General features: G+C 35.1%; 1 protein-coding gene across 1 annotated transcript in view; it reads right to left on the bottom strand.

Moving 5' to 3' along the window:
- LOC149576983 (Transducin/WD40 repeat-like superfamily protein) overlaps positions 1-20,037 on the bottom strand; it is a 95,062-nt gene that overhangs the window by 32,398 nt on the left and 42,627 nt on the right. Inside the window, exon 2 of the mRNA XM_089821478.1 lies at positions 17,390-17,499. Coding sequence (XP_089677604.1) covers positions 17,390-17,499 — 110 coding nt within the window. The remainder of the gene's footprint in view (positions 1-17,389; positions 17,500-20,037) is intronic.

Here is a 20,037-nt window from a genome sequence, read left to right as displayed (position 1 = left end):
TTTATACAAGATTTTTGCTATAATGTCCCCAATTAGAATTATACAAAATTTTGTGCAACTTTCTGATTCTCTTGTAATTTTCTGAGTTTTGAAGACCGGACCCAAACTGAAACAGCAAAAAGAACTGAAAACAAATGAATGGGAACATATTAACAAACCCTCAATTGTTGATGCATTATTTCAAATGATCAATCTCATCAAAACTAAAATTGCTGGAATAATCCCTAGAATATTTGAAAGACTCAGATCTGAAACGATATACTACTTATTATGGAAAAATGGTTTCTCTTTATTGATTGATTAGAGTTTTTGTTGGGGGGACGATTATATAGTTTGAAGTTTACTGAATACAAAAATGTTTACTGTAGTTATTTTGAGTCTTACTAAGCTTTTGAAGGTTTCACAGTTTGTTGTGATAGTACAACTACAATCTGGATGATTAAATTTATTTTTTTGATATTATTAATAATTTGAAATGCAGTGCTGTAATAGTATTTTACCATCTGCTCACATCATAAAACAAAACTAAAGGTTTAAACCATAGTTTGTAGACTCAGATTCAGAGTACTTGGCAAACCTAAAATCTTCAACTCAGCAAAAACTTGGGGAAAACTCGGCAAAAACTCAACAACTAAGAAAGAATTAAAAATTAAACTCTCATTAAGAAACATATTTTTTCTCATAAAATTCAATTACAAAATGTTTTAAATTACAAATTGGCATCTTAAAAGAGAAAATGCATTGCTTGATAGCAAAATCAGCATGTGGAAAACACGTTTTATCCAGCATTTTACCTGCAACAACATTTTTATCCATGGTTTTTTTTTTGTCTATAAAAACATAAGAGTTAAACTTGTGAGTTTAAAAAAAAATGGAATACTACTACTCGGTAACTCGAAGAGTTTGCAAATTATGGTTCAAACATATCATTCAATGCAATTTATTATTGTTAACATAGCAGTAACTTTATCAACTTCATATAGAACTTACCAAAAATTCATTTAGTAGCGAAGCGTATACATTACACTATTTTAGAGAAAAAAATTATTTGGACAATTCATGGCCTAAACTCTCTATTTTATTTGCTCTCTCTATACCTCTATGTTATGGAAATGCCTGAAGTTTTAAAAACAGGTAATCTCTTTTTCAACAGTTTTCAATGTTTTTCAAAATCCAAGTTTTTCGTGTCTAAATCCTGTTTTTTTCAAAACAAAAGTCCTTTTAGAGTTGAATTTTACCAGGTATAGGATTTTCTTCATTTGAAATCCTGCTATATTGTTATTGTCCATTCATAATCACAATACTGTAGTTAAATTCCCTTAATTCACTAATAAACATGAAAGATTGCTAGAATTAACTTCAAGATACTTCAATCATAAAGATTATGAAGTGATCAGAAATGTATCTACTATACTGTAACTGGTAAATATAATCGAATATATTTAATTTAAGAGGTGTATATCTGTAATTATTTATAAATGTGAACTGTACACATACAGAACAAAATAAGCAGATACTGGTAGATTTGTAACCCTCGGTACCGATATCTATAGTTGTAATGTATGAATATATTGGCGTAGCTTTTCTTTTATTTGCCATCTGTAGCTATCGTTTTATTTACCATGGATATATTGGCATATGATCGTGCATTTTCTTTAATACATTAGTTACCAAGTGCACAAGTCTGAGGCCCGGATACAGGTGCAGATTTGTTTGGGCGCAGATGCTGGTGTGGGATGAGTGCCCATGTACATCAGGATGCATGGAGCAAAAACAAAAATTGCAAACAGAAAGTTTCACTTAAAACATGTGCATTTTAGAGCTTTTAATTCATTTTTTCCACTAAACCCTAAAGAGGACCTAAAATAAGCCATTCATTGTTTTAAAATATCATTTTCTTTGCCAATTTACTCCCATCTCATTTGGTCTCCATTTTGGCATTTCAAAGGAAACGTGATTATTTCCAAAGACGATCGTTCATGGTGTGCTAGATTAGCTTCCACAAAAAAGATCTAAGCATCTAAGGTAAGCATTTAAGTCTTTTAATGAAATTCTTCTAGATTTGATGAGTTTTTTTAGAGTTTGGGGTGAAATTATTCAAAAATAATAATCAAATTTTTTTTAGAAATAAAGAAGCAAGCTTAGCTCTTTCTTTTAATATTCTTGCATCATTTTTGGCACACATATGCCTGTATTTCTCAATTTTTCTAATTTAATTTTCTTTAATTTCATCTCTCTCTCTCTCTCTCTCTCTCTCTCTCTCTCTCTCTCTCTCTCTCTATATATATATATATATATACACACACACACACACATATATATGTATTTATGTATGTAAATATATGTAATGTTCCCCAACGACACACCCAAGTTTTATTGAGGGAAGACACTTGTAGCCCGAGGGAAAGTACCCGAGGGAGGGAAGCACCAAAGGGAAGATACCCGAGGGAGGGAAGCACCCAAGGGAAAGTGCTCGAAGGAAAGTATCCGAGGGAAAGTGCTCGAGGGAAAGTGTCGAGGGAAAGTACTCGAGGGAGAGCACCCGAGCGAAAGTATCCGAGGGAGAGCACCCGAGCGAAAGTATCCGAGGGAGAGCACCCGAGCGAAAGTATCCAAAGGAAAGTGCCTGAGGGAAACATCCGAGGGAATGTCTTGATGCCACGGTATTGTTTATGGAATGTGTCAAAGGGAGTGAGTTGGAGATGTCGAGGGGAAGATATAATCCACTGAATACACCAAATAATAATTAGACACAGAAGCGTACGACAACACAAAGATATAACAATTTATTGCCAAAACCTCAATATATTATATTTGCAAAACAAAGATAGGATCCAAATGTGCCAAATCCAAAGGAAAGTAATACAAGATGGTAGAGGGTGAGGGTTGAACCCCATCGAAACCGGAATAGCCAAGTAGGGAAAATCTTCCACTTTTGAAATAGCAAACAATACAAAATTCCAACAAGAATTTGGAGTACAAAGAAATAATCTAGATTACATACTAACAACTTCCTACATGCCGCACATAAATACCCCTATGAAGAAAACTCTCGAGGGTTTACAAAGAATGTCAACATGGAAAATACCAACAGATAATTAATAAAACATGGGCCCATTAAATAATTTAAGGTCCAAATAATATTATTTAAATTTTGGGACTGTTAATTTTTTTAAGTGTTTTATTAAAATTGGGGACATTACAAATCCTCATCACCCAAAGATTGCAATCCGCAAACTCCAAGATCCCAAACCATGCGTGGACGTAGATAAAAATATCTGCTTGAAACTCCATGCTTCTTCAGGATCACATGAGCATAATTGAATTCAATTGAGATGAGCAGACCACCACCAAGCCTCCGCTGCGCCACTCTGATATAAAGAATGTTATGTCCAAAACCACCAGGATCCCATACAAGCCAATCATAAAACACATACCAACCTCCTCTAGAGTCTCATCAATCTAGTGAATCTTGCCACTTCCATGAGGAAGGTCTTGCATCAACATGAATCTGAGCGCATCACACTCCACCACCGCCACTAAACCCATATTTGTTGTCACTACCATCATACCAATGAAGAGCGACTCTAGATTTTGTTGTTCCATTCTAATAGGAACATCCCTATCAAAATTTTGTTGTGCTAAATTGTCATGTCTAGAGTCACCAAGATCCCAAAGAAGCCAATCATTGACTACATCGATGTCCAAATCCACAGTCTTCACCTAATCATCAATATCCTTAGGAACCTCACAGCTCATGTAGATCCTATGAGGAAGCCCTTCACATGGAAAATTTCCAATCATGCACGACTTAGGCACAATTGAAGGATAAACTCCATATTCAAGCAACTGTGGTTGCTCTTACTGGGAATCATTAATAGCATCTCCATGAAGTTGAATAGTTGTTGGTAGAGAATTTCCATTAATTTGATCAACAACTGTTGGTTTTTGCAAGCATCTTCTTCACGATTTTTGTCATCTTGAAGTTTCAAGTACTCTCCACTTGTAGGCATAGCAACAGATTCTTGCAAATCCTCATGTGACTCTTCAATTTCCTCTTGTGCCTATATGACTTCATCCTCTAGTCGCTTATCAATCTCTCGCTTCAGACCATTGTTGAATAGTTTATTGTGCTGACATGACAGATACTTCATTCGCAATTCTATATAATCCTTCAAAGATATGTTTCTCTCCCATCTACCAATCACCTATTCTTGCTTGATTTTTTTCAACATCTCAACCAATGTGGGAGTTCGCATTTCCTGTTGCTCTGCCCTAGGAATGAATGTTGTCACTGATGTCCTTGTGCACGTTAAGAGATTGAGTATTTCTTTCACCCGCTTGTGTAGCCTTTGCTGACTTCTTCTTAGCTTCTCAGTGCATCAACCAACCCATCACTTGGTGCCATGATTTGAACTCAATACCTAACAGGTTGGTAAGATCACTAGCATTGATACCACTATAATGTTCCACAACGACACACCTGAGTTTTCTCGAGGGAAGACACTCGTAGGATGTACCCAAGGGAGGGAAGTCCCGAGGGAAAGTACCCGAGGAGAAGTCCCGAGGGAAAGTACTTGAGGGAAATACCTGAGGGAAAGTGCCCGAGGGAAAATACTTGAGGGACAGTATCCGAGGGAGAGAACCCGAGGGAAAGTACCTGAGGGAATGTATCTGAGGGAGAGCACTCGAAAGAATGTGCCCGAGGGAAATTTCTAATGCCATGGGACCGTTTGAGGAATGTGTCGAAGGGAGTGAGTTGTAGATGTCGAAGGGAAGATATAACCCACTAAATACACCAAATAATAGTTAGACACAAAAGAGTACGCCAATGCAAAGATATAACAATTTATTGTCAAAACCTCAATATATTATATTTGCACAACAAAGAAGGTGCTCCAAATGTGCCAAATCTGAAGCAAAGTAATAGAAGATGGAATAGGGTAAGCGTTGAATCCCACCGAAATCGGAATAGCCAATTTCAAAAGATCCTCCAATTTTGAAATGTTGAACAATACAGAGTTCCAACAGGAATTTGTAGTACAAAGAAATAATCTAAATCACATACTAACAACTTCCTACATGTCGCACATAAATACCCCTTCGGAGAAACTCCCAAGGGTTTACAAAGTATGCCGACACGGCAAATACCCACGGATAATTAATAAACATTGGGTCCAAATAATGTTATAGAAATTTTGGGACCATTAGTTATTTAAAGTATTTTATTAAAATTGGGGACACTACAATATATATGTATGTATATATCTATATCTATATATGTATATAAATATGAAAGAAATACATAACTAAACCATTTGATAGTAATATAGTATGACACTTCATCATTGCTTGATGGCAAATGTCAAAGATAAATATTAAATTCCAATTGATAATTAACAAATATTTAAATAAGCCATAACATATATGCCTATGCTCATGATTCCCATGAAAATCGAAAAATCATTACAATTACAAAATCAAAATGTAGTTCATGACTCATCAATAAGAATAAAGATTATCAAAAAAACCATCTTTTTCCTCAACTCTTGCAAGTTTAGGATTATTTGAACCCAAAGTGGTTCCACTTGCAGTAGATGCACCAGGTGTCATGATGTAATCATCAACATCATAAGTCATAGGGAGTCTAGTAAGATCCTAAGAGATTACATCCAAGTTGGCACATTTAGGACCTACATCCCAAACCTTTGCTGCCCCATCCTTGTAGTTTGAAGTTTTATGTGACAAAAGACTTAAGTTGATATGAATATAAACCAAGTCTTCACTTTTTCTTACCCTAATTGGTTAGGCTTTACTGAGTGGATAGAGGAATATCATTACGTACTCTGATTCCATTTAGCGACAAAATAACTTACAACTTGGATAGTTTTCACAAAATTTTAAGTAAAAATGAAAAGTAAATTAAACAATGTTAAGCACTAAAATGTAGAATGAGTGGTAAAAAAAAAAAAAAACTTACCTGTGAGTGATTCTTGATTGTAAGAGATTTGAGGAATGGAAATAATGAACCATGAAGGTACCACCATGTGATAGCTTCCATTTTGTATTGGTCATTAATAGTTGGACTATGATACTTTAAAGAGGCAAACAAGCCAAATTTTGTTCCAACTTGTTTTTGGATTTCTTCATCTGGGTAGTCTATCAAATGCTCGATTGTACCTATTAGCAACTTTTCTCTATATGGTGCTAACCTCCCTAGCATAGAAATTACTTTCTTTCTATAGTACCTCAAAGATAGGGCATATCCAAGGAGGTGCAATGGGGTGGTCATCTTTTCCCAACAATGATGGACAATTGATTCCACCTTATTGCATAATGTTTCAAATTATATGGGGTCATTCTCATGCTTTTGTATTGTGATTTTTACATTCTCTACCATCGTGTGCATGCAATCATAGACATCCACCAAAAAGGTGCATTTGTATTGGCAAATTAGAGCATAGTCAACAATATGTCCATAAGTACTAGGTACATTTACATACAATTTGATGATTGAACATGACATAAAATTTATTTAAAATTATAAAAAGAAATTAAATTTAGTAATTACCTTCAACAACTCCAAGTTTGGAAAAGTTCTAAATATTGATTATGAGATTTGGTCATTCATCACAAACATCTAGATCTCCTCTCCCTCTTCATATACATTTGTTTCACCCACTCCATTTGAGTGTTAATTTGTTGCATCACCAAGTTGAGGGAGTGTTCAGTCCTTGGTGTCAAAAAAATGTGTACCTATCAATCTTCAACCACAGCACTTGTACCCTTACAAGTTATGCATTATCTGTTGATTACATAGACCACATTCTCACCAGCCTCAGTGAGAATTTTGCAAATGAGCTGTGAATCTTTCACTTCCCCTTAACAATCAACTACCTTAAAATACCTTGCCCCTTCGAAAGACACTACAATAACATTAATAAATGTGTTGTTTTTGGTATCTTTCCATTAATCGAAAATAATAAAAACACCTGATTCGATCCAAGAATCTCTTGTTGGTTAAAGGGAGGTCTCTACAATAATCCTCTCTTTGCAACAAGATAGTACACACCTTTTCATACTTGTGAAACCGATTGTTGCACTATTTGTTGTCATCACCATTTCCTAATATGGCGATTGTTGCGATGTGGAGCCTAATCAGACTTTGAGGTTTATTTAGCACGGTTTTGTCCTCATATTATTTCTATGGGGGTTTGGGGGTAGTGCCCCCAAGACAGGGTCAAGGGGCAACGCCCCTGCGGGGTCCTGGGGCTCTGCCCCAAGAATGCAGTTAAATGGATTCTCAGATATTTGAGAGGAACATCCAGTCACTGTTTACACTTTGGGGGCTCTACTACTGATTTACAAGGCTATGTTGACTCAAATTTGGCAAGGGATGTTGATACCAAGCAGAGTACTACAGGTTACGTATTTACTGTTGGTGGGGCAGCTGTGAGCTGGATTTCTAGGTTGCAAAAGGTTAACGCTTTATCCACTACAGAGGCAAAGTGTTGCTGCTACAGAGGCAGCCAAGGAGATTATATGGCTTCAGTTCTTCTTGGAAGAATTGGGACACCCTCAGAAGGTTAATTATTTGTTTACAGATAGTCAGAGTGACATTCATCTTGCGAAGAATTTCGCTCTGCATTCAAAGACAAAACACATACAATTGTGGTACCATTTCATTCGGTCAGTTTTTGGATGATGGACAGTTAAAGCTAGAGAAGATACATACAGATGATAATCTAGCAAATATGTTTACCAAGGTAGTAACAAGGGAGAAGTTGAACTCTTCAACTTCGGTTGGTCTTCTATTCAATGAGAAAGTGTTGTACAAATATCTGTTGCAGCAACATAAGAAGAAAGAAGATGATTATGTAATGTTGGATGATACTCCAAAAGCTGATGTTCCAACAATTCCTCATGATCTGCAACAACTGCAACAACAAATACTACACACCTCAGTGAATGTCAAACGGTCAACAAGGCTAAGTAGACCTCCAGAAAGATGAAGCTGTGCAGGTGGATATTAAGATTCAGTGGAAGTCTATAATGAAAGAAGAAATGGAAGTCTATAATGAAAGAAGAAATGGACTCTTTGCTGAAAAATAAGACATGGGATTTATGCAAGTTGCTTGAAGGTAAAAGGGCTTTATAGAATAAATGGGTTTACAGGTTAAAAGAAGAAAATGGAGGTAAGAAAAGATTTAATGCTAGGTTAGTTGTAAAAAGATTTGCACAAAAAAAGGCATTGACTTTGATGAGATACTCTCTCCTATTGTCAAAATGACTTATATTAACATTGTTTTAAGTGTTGTGGCTACTGAAGATTTGCATTTGGAGCAGCTTGATATTAAAACAACTTTCCTTCATGGTGATTTGGATGAAGAGATATATATGGCTCAGCCATAGAGATTTGAGGTCAAAGGTAAGGAGAACTTAGTGTGCAGATTGAAGAAAAGTTTATATGGCTTGAAGCAAGCACCTTAGCAATGGTATCTGAAATTTGACAGGTTTATGCATGAGGATGGATATAGCAGGTGTCACTCAGATCACTGTGTTTATTTTATGAGGTTGGATGATGACAGCTACATTATTTTATGTTTATATGTTGATGATATGCTTGTAGTTGGGTCTAACATGGATCACATTAAGGGGCTGAAACGCCAGTTAGCACATGCATTTGCTATGAAGGATTTGGGGGCAGCAAAACAAATCCTTGGTATAAAGATTTGTAGAGATACGAAGAATAGGAAATTGACATTATCTCAAGTTGATTATATTGCGAAAGTGTTGCAACATTTCTCTATGGAGAATGTTAAAGCTGTCAGCACACCTTTACCTGGGCAATTGAAGTTGACTAAGGAGATGTGTCCCAAGACACAAGAAGAGGAGGACAAGATGTCTAAGGTACCTTATGCTTCAGCTGTAGGAAGGTTGATGTATGCTATGGTATGTACAAGGCCAAACATTGCATGTGCAGTGGGAGTTGTTAGCAGGTATGAGTCGTCCAAGGCTTGAACATTGGAATGCAATTAAACGGATTCTCAGATATTTGAGAGGAATATTCAGTCAATGTTTACACTTTGGGAGCTCTACTACTGATTTATAGGGCTATGTTGACTCAGATTTGGCAGGGGATATCGATACCAGGCAGAGTACTGCAGGTTATGTATTTACTATTGATGGGGCAGCCGTGAGCTGGGTTTCTAGGTTGCAGAAGATTAATGCTTTATCCACTGCAAAGGCAAAGTATGTTGTTGCTACAGAGGCAACCAAGGAGATGATATGGCTTCAATTATTCTTGGAAGAATTGGGACACCCTCAGAAGGATAATTATTTGTTTACAGATAGTCAGAATGTCATTCATCTTGCAAAGAATTCCGCTCTGCATTCAAAAACAAATTACATACAGTTGCAGTACCATTTCATTTGGTCAGTTTTGGATGATGGACAGTTAAGGCTGGAGAAGATACATACAGATGATAATCCAGCAAAAATGTTTACCAAGGTAGTAACAAGGGAGAAGCTGAACTCCTCTTCAACTTCGGTTGGTCTTCTAGACTGAACAAAATAAAAGGACAACAGAGTCCAGGATGGTTTGATATTCCAGTGGGAGCTACATGTTTAGTAGTGCTATGATCAGTCTCCAAGTGGGAGGTTATTGTTGAGGAGTCTGATTAGTTTCCAAGTGAGAGATTGTTGTGATGTGGAGACAATCAGACTTGGAGGTTTATTCAGCGCAGTTTTTTCCTCATATTATTTCTACAGGGGTTTGGTGGCAGCGCCCCCAAGACGGGGTCAAGGGGTAGCGCCCCAGGTGCATTCCAGTACAGGGTGGGGTTGAGGGGCAACGCCCCCACGAGGTTTTTAAGCCTAAAATGACCTTATATTGTAAAAGGCGTCAGCTACTATTTTTCTATTATTCTAGCCCTAATTTTGTAAGCATCAAAAAGCTTGTATAAAAAGGCTTAGGGTTAGGGATTTTTCATAATGTGTGATGCAAAAATTGGTTCTTGCGGCGGTATTGAGCTGTAAGGAATTACAAATTGTAATCAAGTTGTAGTCACTAGATAATAATAATATTGGACTTGTTGTTGGTGGACGTAGCCCAAGGATTGGGTGAACCATGTTAAATCTTGGTGTCTTGTGTTCTCTTATATGCAATCTATTATTTTCTGATATTGGTTATATTTGCATGTAACTATTATTTCTGTCTGAGGTTAATCCTAACAGTGATCTCACCAAGTTGAAAAGAACATCATTGGCATTGAGGCAACGTCAAATTTTTCCTTCAGCAATGTTTATTGCCTCCATTTTAAATGCCTTGTCCAATGGACCTATTTTGCGGGTTATGATTTGTACTTCTACATCTTCCACTTCTGATATAGGCAAGAATGGATGTTTGAAGGTTGTGATTGATTTAGTGGCTAAATGCATTTTTTTCATTTTGAATGGAATTGCATAAAAGTTTGTTTAGATCTTCAAACCAATTTGTTAGCCTCTTCTTGTTCTTTGACAAATCCTACTATGTGCGTAGGAGACAACCCCTTTTTATCTTTGCATTTGCACATGAGCTATTTTTTTGGCTTATCATCACAATAATGACACATCCAAATATATGCCCCACCTCCAGCAACCTATGAAATTCTTGTCATATGTCTCCACAAAGGAGGTGCTATATTAATTTTGAATCTATTGGTTCCGTCCCCACCCACTGAACATTCACTACTAGCCATCCTTGCAATCTAATTTCTTGGTATTATAAGAAATTAACTTTGTTATCGGGTGTGTAAGTCTAAGGCCCGGGCGTGGGTGTGAATTCGCTTGGGCACAAATGTGGCTGTGCAATATGCTCTGATACATACAAGGAGCACTTTTGTTCCATATGAATACAATGTGAACGAGATGTGCATCCCAACCCATCCACAAGGAGTAAAAACACTCCCTATGCGCAACAAGCACATCTAGACGCACAAAGCCAAAAAATTGGAAAAACTTTTTAAAAGTGAAAATTTTCACTTTAAACATGTACTTTTTAGAGTTATTTATTTTTATTTTTCCATAAAACCCTAAAACGGGCCTTCATCGTTTTATCATTTTGTTTTCTATTTTTCTCTCTTCTCATTTGGTCTCCATTTTGGCATTTCAAAGAGCAGGTGATTATTTTCTAAGAGGATCGTCATGAGGTGCCCATAAGCTTTCACAAAGTGTCTAGGGAAAGTATTTGATCCAATTCTTGAGTTTTTCTGTTACATCCCAAATTTTGGCTCAATTTTAAAATGTTTATATAGTCGTTGAGATTTCATGTGAAGTCATTTGACAAGTAAAACTAGTTATGATCATACGAAATGGTAAGATGGTTAATTGTTATAAATTCATATGAAGATGACAAGTTAGTTAAGCATTATGATGTTGTTATAATTTTACCTTGAAAACTCATAAAAGTTGGTTATGTATCATGAGTTTGCCATTGTGATGGATGTAAATAATAACTTGTTATAGTAATTGTTATTATATTGAGAAATATGATATTCTCGTGAAAAATTTCTTTTCTACTCGAGCACATTGAAGGGGGGCAGCATTGCCAGAAAGGAATTGGGCACGGAAGGCACCACCATCACTGGGAAAATAGGTATGGGTCGTGAACTAGTATGGCCAAGGGAAAATGGCTAGACAAGCAAGAGTGTACGATGGACGACTATGAGCTATATATATATATCACTTAATAATAGAAGAAATCACTAAGTATAAATTGAACTTTGAACAAGTTAATACCTTTATATTTGTGTTATTTGGTTAGAGCCTCCTAGTGTTTTAAGCTTGTCCTAACATATTGACACCATGATATCTAAATATCTATACATGTATATGTGTATATACGTAAACCAATTTTATATATATAAGGATGTGTACGCATACTTGATAATTTTGGCATATATGTAAGAAATATATGGTTAAGGTTTACGCATGTACACGTATATACATACATACATATATAGGTATTTATAGATACCATGATGTTATATATTAAGACAATATTATTTGTTTCATCCTTTGCCAAAGTCTTATTTATTATTCCATGAGTGGCCACATTTTTTCTTAATCCTTCATCAGGTCTTACGTCTTTTTGGTGGTCATTTTAATTTATGATATTGCCACATATTTTTCCAATGGCTCTTGGTTTAATAACTCTTTTTGCCACCTTTCACCTTCTTGCTCATAATCGAGCATGCAACCAAGAAGGACGAGTTTTACGTATGCGATAGCTCTTATGAATCCTTACGCACTCCATTTTGGAGGGGAGGCACCACAGTCACCATTGTACTATTCTTACATTATCGTTATGGTTTTCCATATGATTGAAATGACATACTGCTCTGATGTTCATATCAACATAGCCACCTATTGCTTTGAATTTCATATCATCGTAGCTCCATTTTTAGGGCTTTCAAACCATCGAATTTTCCCCACTATTCTAACTAAACCATCGAATTTTCCCCACTATTCTAACTTGTATTCCATCAAAACTACATATTATTCTGCAATTTATTCCATACCATACCCCTCTACTAATTCCTTCGAAGGTTCTTTTGCATATTGCTTTTGCATACAATCGTGTCAAGCATATAGCATTGTGACAATATGATAAAGGATTGCACATCATTGGGGTTTTGCTCTATGTTAAAGTATTAGTTGTATTCAATTACAAAGTTACCAAGAAGTCGTGCTAGGCTTAACCGTTTCCTATAGCCCAAGGAATCCCTTTTCCAGGTCATGCACTCATGTCTCTGTTCTTTTTAATTTATTATGTGAGGTTGGAAGCTTTAGCCTATAAGTTAAAAGAGCCTAGCTCGAAATGATCTGTTATTACTTATGTTCGGTCTTGAAATACGTACAAGAGTTGAAAAATCAAAGTTGTCTTAGCTTGAAAAAGAGATCCAACTAGTACAAGCTTATACAGAGGTATCTGCAATATACTCTCTAAGATAAGAGACTATACCATTGTGAAGTCAAGAATAAATTTTAAGAATTATTTATCTTTTGTAATACCACGGCCTAGGTCAGGCATATGCAATGGTTGTGATTATAAGATGCTTATATTTTCACCCCAGCAATTCATCAAGGAGGACTAGCATAAGTCGAGATGAAGGGTGTGAAATGACAATCATTGAACTACAAGTTATACCTGCACGATAAAGGAAATAACTATCAATAACATAAGCAAGAAAAAAAAGATGTTTTAAATCCTTGTCAACTCGTGGTAGTCCATTGTATAAGTCTTGTTGCCTAGTTGAGCAATGGGTTGATACTCTAAATACCATAATGCTCAGTGGCTCTCCCTGTCTATTTTTCTGGGTAGGGAGGGCCTTTCTCGGATGAGATTGTGGGAGGATATTTAAGCATCAACAGTTGGAAGGTTAAGCCCCCCTAACAATGCTTCTCCTCTCCACCCGATGCCAAGGCTTGCACAAGATAGAGATACGATCTGCATTCAATATCTTTTGGTAATGAGTATTCAACTTTAGAGCCCGTTTGTTTGCTGGAATTAACCTGGAATAGGAAAACGGGAATAGGAAAATTGGAATAAATCTATTCCAATTTTGGCCCAAAATGAGCATATATCGAATTCCAAGTATTTTTTGGAATTAGATTTATTCTTGCATTGGACCAAAATTGGAATAGATTTATTCCAATTTTCCTATTCCAGTTTCCCTATTCCAGGTTAATTCTAGCAAACAAACGGGCCCTTAATGATATTTGGAATGTCAAGCTGAACAAATGTTAGATGGTTAATCAATTATTCCCTTTAATGCTTAGAAATCAGTTTCCTTTTAAATGTATTCGGGAATCAGTAAAATCAGTTGATTTTAAAATTGCTCATGAAATGTAACTATCTATAGGAGATAGGCTTACTTGATGGTTGTAATTGTCCTTCATTCATGTGAATATGAAGATAAACATATCTTTTATTTTTTTTAATTGTCATAATAAGCAATGGGAAAACAAGGATGTTACCGTAGCTTTGTTGCCCTAAATGGTATTGATTATTAAAATACAGTGTTATAACTTTTGTGCCCTAAGCGGTATATGTGGACTAACCCATGGTTTTGCAAATATTGCCCTGGGTGGATTCCAGTTTTGGAATTAAGGGTTTTGTAAATCCAATCAATTTAGTTTTATTTAATTTTTCCTTCAATTGTTAGTTATGATATTTTTGTAACTGTTAATCTCTTTTATATAAGCATGTAAGATAATTGTTCTAACTACCTTCTCATGAATGTTAAGTAGAAAATGTATTCTGATGATATGCTAGTTGAGGCCCAAGAAAAGGGGTTGTTACACTTTTAATGGTTTTTAAAAAAAATTGATGGATCTTTTCAAGTTCAAAGTGAAATTTTTTTTTTTTTTTTAAAGAAATAATGAAACAAGTTTAGCTCTCTATTTTATTTTCGTATCCTTTTTTGCACTTGTATGCCTATATTAATAAATAAATAAAACTAACTTAAATTTATTTAATTTCTTATGAAAGCAAGAAATCAGATTGCAACAGTGACTGATAATTAAAGCTTAGTGGGTGGGGAAGGAACCAATTAAATCAATATTAATATAGTGTCTCTTATATGGAGAGATACCACAAGAATTTCAGAGGTCGCCAGTGGTTGGGCATATATTTCAAATTATCATTATTTTCATGATAAACAAAAAAATAGATCATTTTCTCTAATTAGAGTTCATTTATGGGCTTGAGTCTAGAAGCTTGTCGCCCACTTTTATTGGGCTATGTGGAGCCACTCCAATGTTGCAACCACAGATTTATATTCTTTCATATGAAAGCTATAGTGTTAATTCATACTTTGGGTGTTTCACAATAATCGCCAAGTCTGAATAAAAATAATAACCATTAGAGGATATCGTATTTGTCTATGAAATATATCTTTCTTTCTTTAAGATATGTTGTTCATCAAACCTATTTTGATACCATGTTGATAATTTCAGAATGTGTATATTTCAATCTGTTTTGGAATATGTTGGTGGTGCCCCAAAAACCAAGGGACACCACATTTCATTGCAGTATAATTAAAATTATATTTATATAATATATGATAATTATTATATTATAGTATAATAATAGTAATTATTATATAATATAATTATATCAGTATAATTATTGTTTATATAATATAATTATTGTTTAATACAATAATTATATTATCACAACCTTTAAGTTATCTATGTTGACTGAAGGAATATGACCATAGCTACAATAAAATCAGCACTCCCTCTTAGCTAGGGAGGAATCCTTCTTGATAACTTCTTGTAAAAAAATTTACATTCATGAATCTTTTTTTGGCTTGCATTTGTTTGTCTTTAGATTTGTTCCAATTTATGTTGACAAAAAACTTTAAAATGAGCAGCACTAGTATTAGTATTTGTTTCATTTTATGTTTGTTTATTTTATTTTTTATGATATATTGCAGCAGCAGCAACATCAAGTCTCAGCTTGAGGATAGTGGATTTAGGCCTAAAACTAACCATGATGCCAACCCTACTGCAATAATAAGGGATAAGGCTGGGAAACATATCACTCCTGGCCATAAAAAAGGAGTTGTTACATGTTGGCATTGTATGGTAACACATAATGGGAGAGGCATTTATAGATTGAAATATCACCTTGCACATACACCAAGGCATGATGCTGAACCATGCAAGGTAGTACTCCAAGATGTCATGCACGACATGCAAGCTTTTCTAGAGGCATCTTAAGAGAAAAAAGAGTTAAAAAAAAGCAACACAAAGAGATAGCACAATTTTCTAGAACAAGAAGTGTAGAGGGCTCTTCAAGCTATCACAGTCACCCTCCAGTTCCACCTACTAGTACTACTGGATCTGCGAGTGTGAGCATTGGGCCTCGGGTTCGTAAGCAAAGATCCACACTTGATTCCATCTTTGTTCCACGCACAACTCCAGCTGTTCAACCATCGCTTGAGAGCATGGCTTGAAATAAGGAGAAGCATGAGCAAGCCAAGTTCACACTTGGAGATTTCTTCTTGTACAGCAACCTTCCATTTAATGCAGCAAGGTACTTACTATTTTATTTTTTAATTTGTATGTCTTCTCATGCTTTCAAGACTCAAAAGTTTGTGTGTCTTGCTTGTCTTGCTAGTAACTTAGTAAGTATACTTATTTGTTTATTTAATTTGTTTTAGGTCTCCTTATTGGAAAATTGCCATAGATGTTGTTACTTTTTGTGGTCAAGGGTTCAAAGCCCCTAATGAAGAGGAGCTAAAAGGTCCTATTTTGGCTTGACAAGTGGCTGATGTAAAAGCTGAAATTGAGGAGCAGCGTAAAGTATGGGCCACAAAGGATTGCACCATCATGACCGATGGCTGGACTAATAGAAGTAGAACACTGCTGAATTTTCTCAACTCCTGATCAAGTAATTCAATATTGTACTTAGAAAGTTAGAAGCTATTAACTTAGTAGTAAATTGATCATTGAACCAAATACTAAATTGACTAATATATGTTTTGAACTTTTGATTCCATAGATTGCATATCCCGTGAATTTTGTAGACATTTGACAGTGACACTATATTTCTATTATGTTATTCACTTTAACTAATTTCTTTCAAAAAATCGCATTTATACTTATGTGATCTATGAAAAGTTGTGTATGTGTGCAAAGTAGCTTCTATTTATCTCAATGATTGTTTTCTTGATGTTAATTGGCTAAATGATGCATGAAAAATACTTAAAATCCTTAAAAATCTTTGAATTTTATAGGTTTTTAATTTGGCAATTTTGGCCTCCGAATCCAAGTTGGAGCCCAATATAGGCTTGCCGAGTTTGAGGCTTGTAACTATGCTATCAATTGATATATATATATATATATACACACACACACACACACACCCAAACACACCCAAAACTCAAAAAAGAAAACTTCACATATACGCATACTGGATTTTCATACCCGTATCCACATCCAAATTTGAACCGGTTACTTAGGTTATTACATATAAATATACATAATATTATTATGTATAATAATTTTCCTTCAAAAAATTGTAGACATATATATAATCTGTGTGCAGACATACCAATGCCTATTCCCAAAGGAAAAAAGTTGTTGTACCCACATACCCAAATCTGTATCCCATACCCAAGTGGAATAAATGTCATATCACACACCTGAGTCTGTATCCCGTACCCTCATTGGCATCTAGGCCATAAAAGTAAACACACATAGAATATTAATCTTCCCAGATATACTAAGATTCACCACAGTGAATGTATATCAAGAATGATTTCTACTCATTAACACAAACTTTTCACTTAAAGTCATTACATAAACTGCAAAAAAGAAATTGATTAAAACAACTAACCTGTTCCCTGGTGTGCTGGGTTGGCTTGTAAGTTGCAAGTGGTTTGAATTCTTTAAGCAATGGATGTAGTTACGGTATGCAACATAACCTTTTCCATTACATTTCCAGTCCTTCAGGCACAGAAAAAAAAAAAGAAACAGCAGTCTTTCAAATATTTGCATTAAAATATGTTATACCATTCTCAGCTTTAATAGACATCTGATTTTCAAAGTACAGAAATAAAAAATGTCAAAGTGTTTCCCAAAAGATTTACAACTTTTATTCTCAACATTACTTTGCATTCTGCCAGAATTATCCATTATAATAAAAATGAGAGAAGAACAATAAAGTTATGACCAATAATCAAGCATTAAAAAAGATAAAAGGTTATTGCTATCTTGATTTTATCTTGTAATTCTTTAAGATATGAAAGACCATTTTGAAAGGCCACGCCAGTGTGTGACAGGTTCTCTGAAACCAATCTTGAGAAGTAAAGTTTCTAATATCAAATATATGACATATACACTAGATACATATATTTAAGATAGAATCCAAAGAGGACCATGTAAAAGAATTCCAACATTTTACAACAAAATAAATTATCTTTGGAATGTGGAAGAAAATGGTTAGAGTAAATAGGTTTGGATAATGCTTAAAAATCAGGATCGAAAACTTGTCTAGGGCACTTAACTCGCTATGGAAAGAGCATGTCTGCTATTGTAAGTACATATAGGAAAGAGTTGCCAAAACTTAAGCTAAGGAAATTTGAAAAATGTAGGATTCTTTCAAAAGATTGTGTACATGAATTACAAGGAGATCAGAAAATATACAGGTTTCAATATGACATATGATTACGAGTTTACAAGGACAGCTGGTAATACACAGTTTTCAATAGGACATGTGTGTGAAGTTTATATACAAACATATAATCATATTGTGCAAGTTACTCGAAATTGAGATGTGAACATTGTGACAAATTTGGACAAATAACAAGTTGAGCTATCACAATTCATAAAACACAATGGAAAATCACAAAAACATAGCAAATACTAATCTGTAATCAAATTGAGATTCCAAGAATGATTCATCAAAAAAGTTCAAATCTAATTGGATATTCCAAGAACAGTTCACCATAAAGAGCAATATCTACTTATCTTTAAATAGATAAATATTTAACAGATTTTGTAATAAGTAGCCTTTCTAACTCAATACTTTATTGCAAAAGCGATGGTACTTGATAATGTAATCGTTATTGTATATGTTGATGATTCTGCTATTACAGATAGCACAGAAACTGCAGTTTAACTAGTAAGACTTTTGTGCAGCTTTTGACAAGAGAGATCTAAGCCTCTAACATTAATGCCTAGGAATTAAATTTTGGCAATCTGACCATAGCATCTTATTAGTTCAAATCAAATATGTCACAAGACTTTTACAGTGTTTTTTGATGGCAAATTGACACATCTTCTACACCTCTTGAGGTTGGACTGAAGTTGTTAACTTCCAAGGATTCATCTCTGGCTGATAAGCCACAGTATAAACTACAAACAATGCAGCTTGGTATGTCTAACAACCCCTAGACAGTTGTCTGTAAAGTTGTATTATCTCTCGGGAATAGTTAAATATATGTTGGGAAGTTGTTAGTTACCGATGGGAGTATATGTGTGCTTTCTCATTTACGAGAAAGACATCAGATGTTGTCTCATTTGTCCTGTATTGTCATGTAATGTAATTGAGAGAAGCATTAATGAAAGATACAATTGCGGTTTCCTAAAACATTGCATTTGTATTTACTTCTGTACTACATTCGTATTTCCATAGGATGTATTAAACTCGGTTTACTATAACTGTAAACATTAGGTGCTGTTGCCTTTAAAATATTCTAAGAAGCGGTGATTGAACGGCAAAGGGAATGTGATGGTACAAACAGTAGATAACAGTCATAACATCGAGGAAGACAAGAAACCTAAGTTGTTTGAAAATGAACAAGAGTTAACAAGCGACTTCATGTCACTACTTCAGGTGTCCATAGAAGCATACGTACGTAGAGAAGCAGCACAAGAAGAAATTCTGAAAGGTGTTGTTTGGAGCACACTCGGAGTTATTCATGTTGTTGACCATTTGATGAGTTGTCTCCCACAGTTAGTTCCACAAACATTTATGGCACTTTAAAACCAAAGGAAGAAGATTAACTGAGAGAACCAAAGTCAACAAGTCCTAGAAAACTTCTATCAAGAACAGAAAAAACATCGTCGTCAAGAAGAGGAAGATGAAGCCCGTCGCAAGGGACACATGAAGTAACTCAAAGGGGAAATGAATAAAGAGAACACAGTGTCATGACTACAAAGACACAAATTGTGACAAAATATTATATAAATATAAGTGTTCTTTCAAATTTTGTTGTGTTGTTACTTGCATGAGGATGAATTAGAGAAATATTTATGCCAAACAAATTCAATAAGAATAGAAATACGAAAAAAGAAATTGAAATGTGGGAGGCCACTAGAAGGGTCATACTAGTGCAACAAGCCGAGAGAAGGCAAAGATTCTGAAGGATCGTTGAAGGACAATCTAAAGAGGCCGAAGGTGAGACAATAGGGAGTGGACACAGAGAGGAGTTTAGCCATGTTGACAAATAGAATAGTGAAGATTTCATTGTAGAAACGAGG

The sequence above is a fragment of the Cupressus sempervirens genome, chromosome 1, assembly GCF_028749045.1.
Source record: "Cupressus sempervirens isolate cs-2001-9-10 chromosome 1, ASM2874904v1, whole genome shotgun sequence".
Taxonomy (NCBI): Eukaryota; Viridiplantae; Streptophyta; class Pinopsida; order Cupressales; family Cupressaceae; genus Cupressus; species Cupressus sempervirens.
The sequence above is the reverse complement of the archived record's forward strand: the minus strand, read 5'-3'. Positions and strand labels throughout refer to the sequence as shown.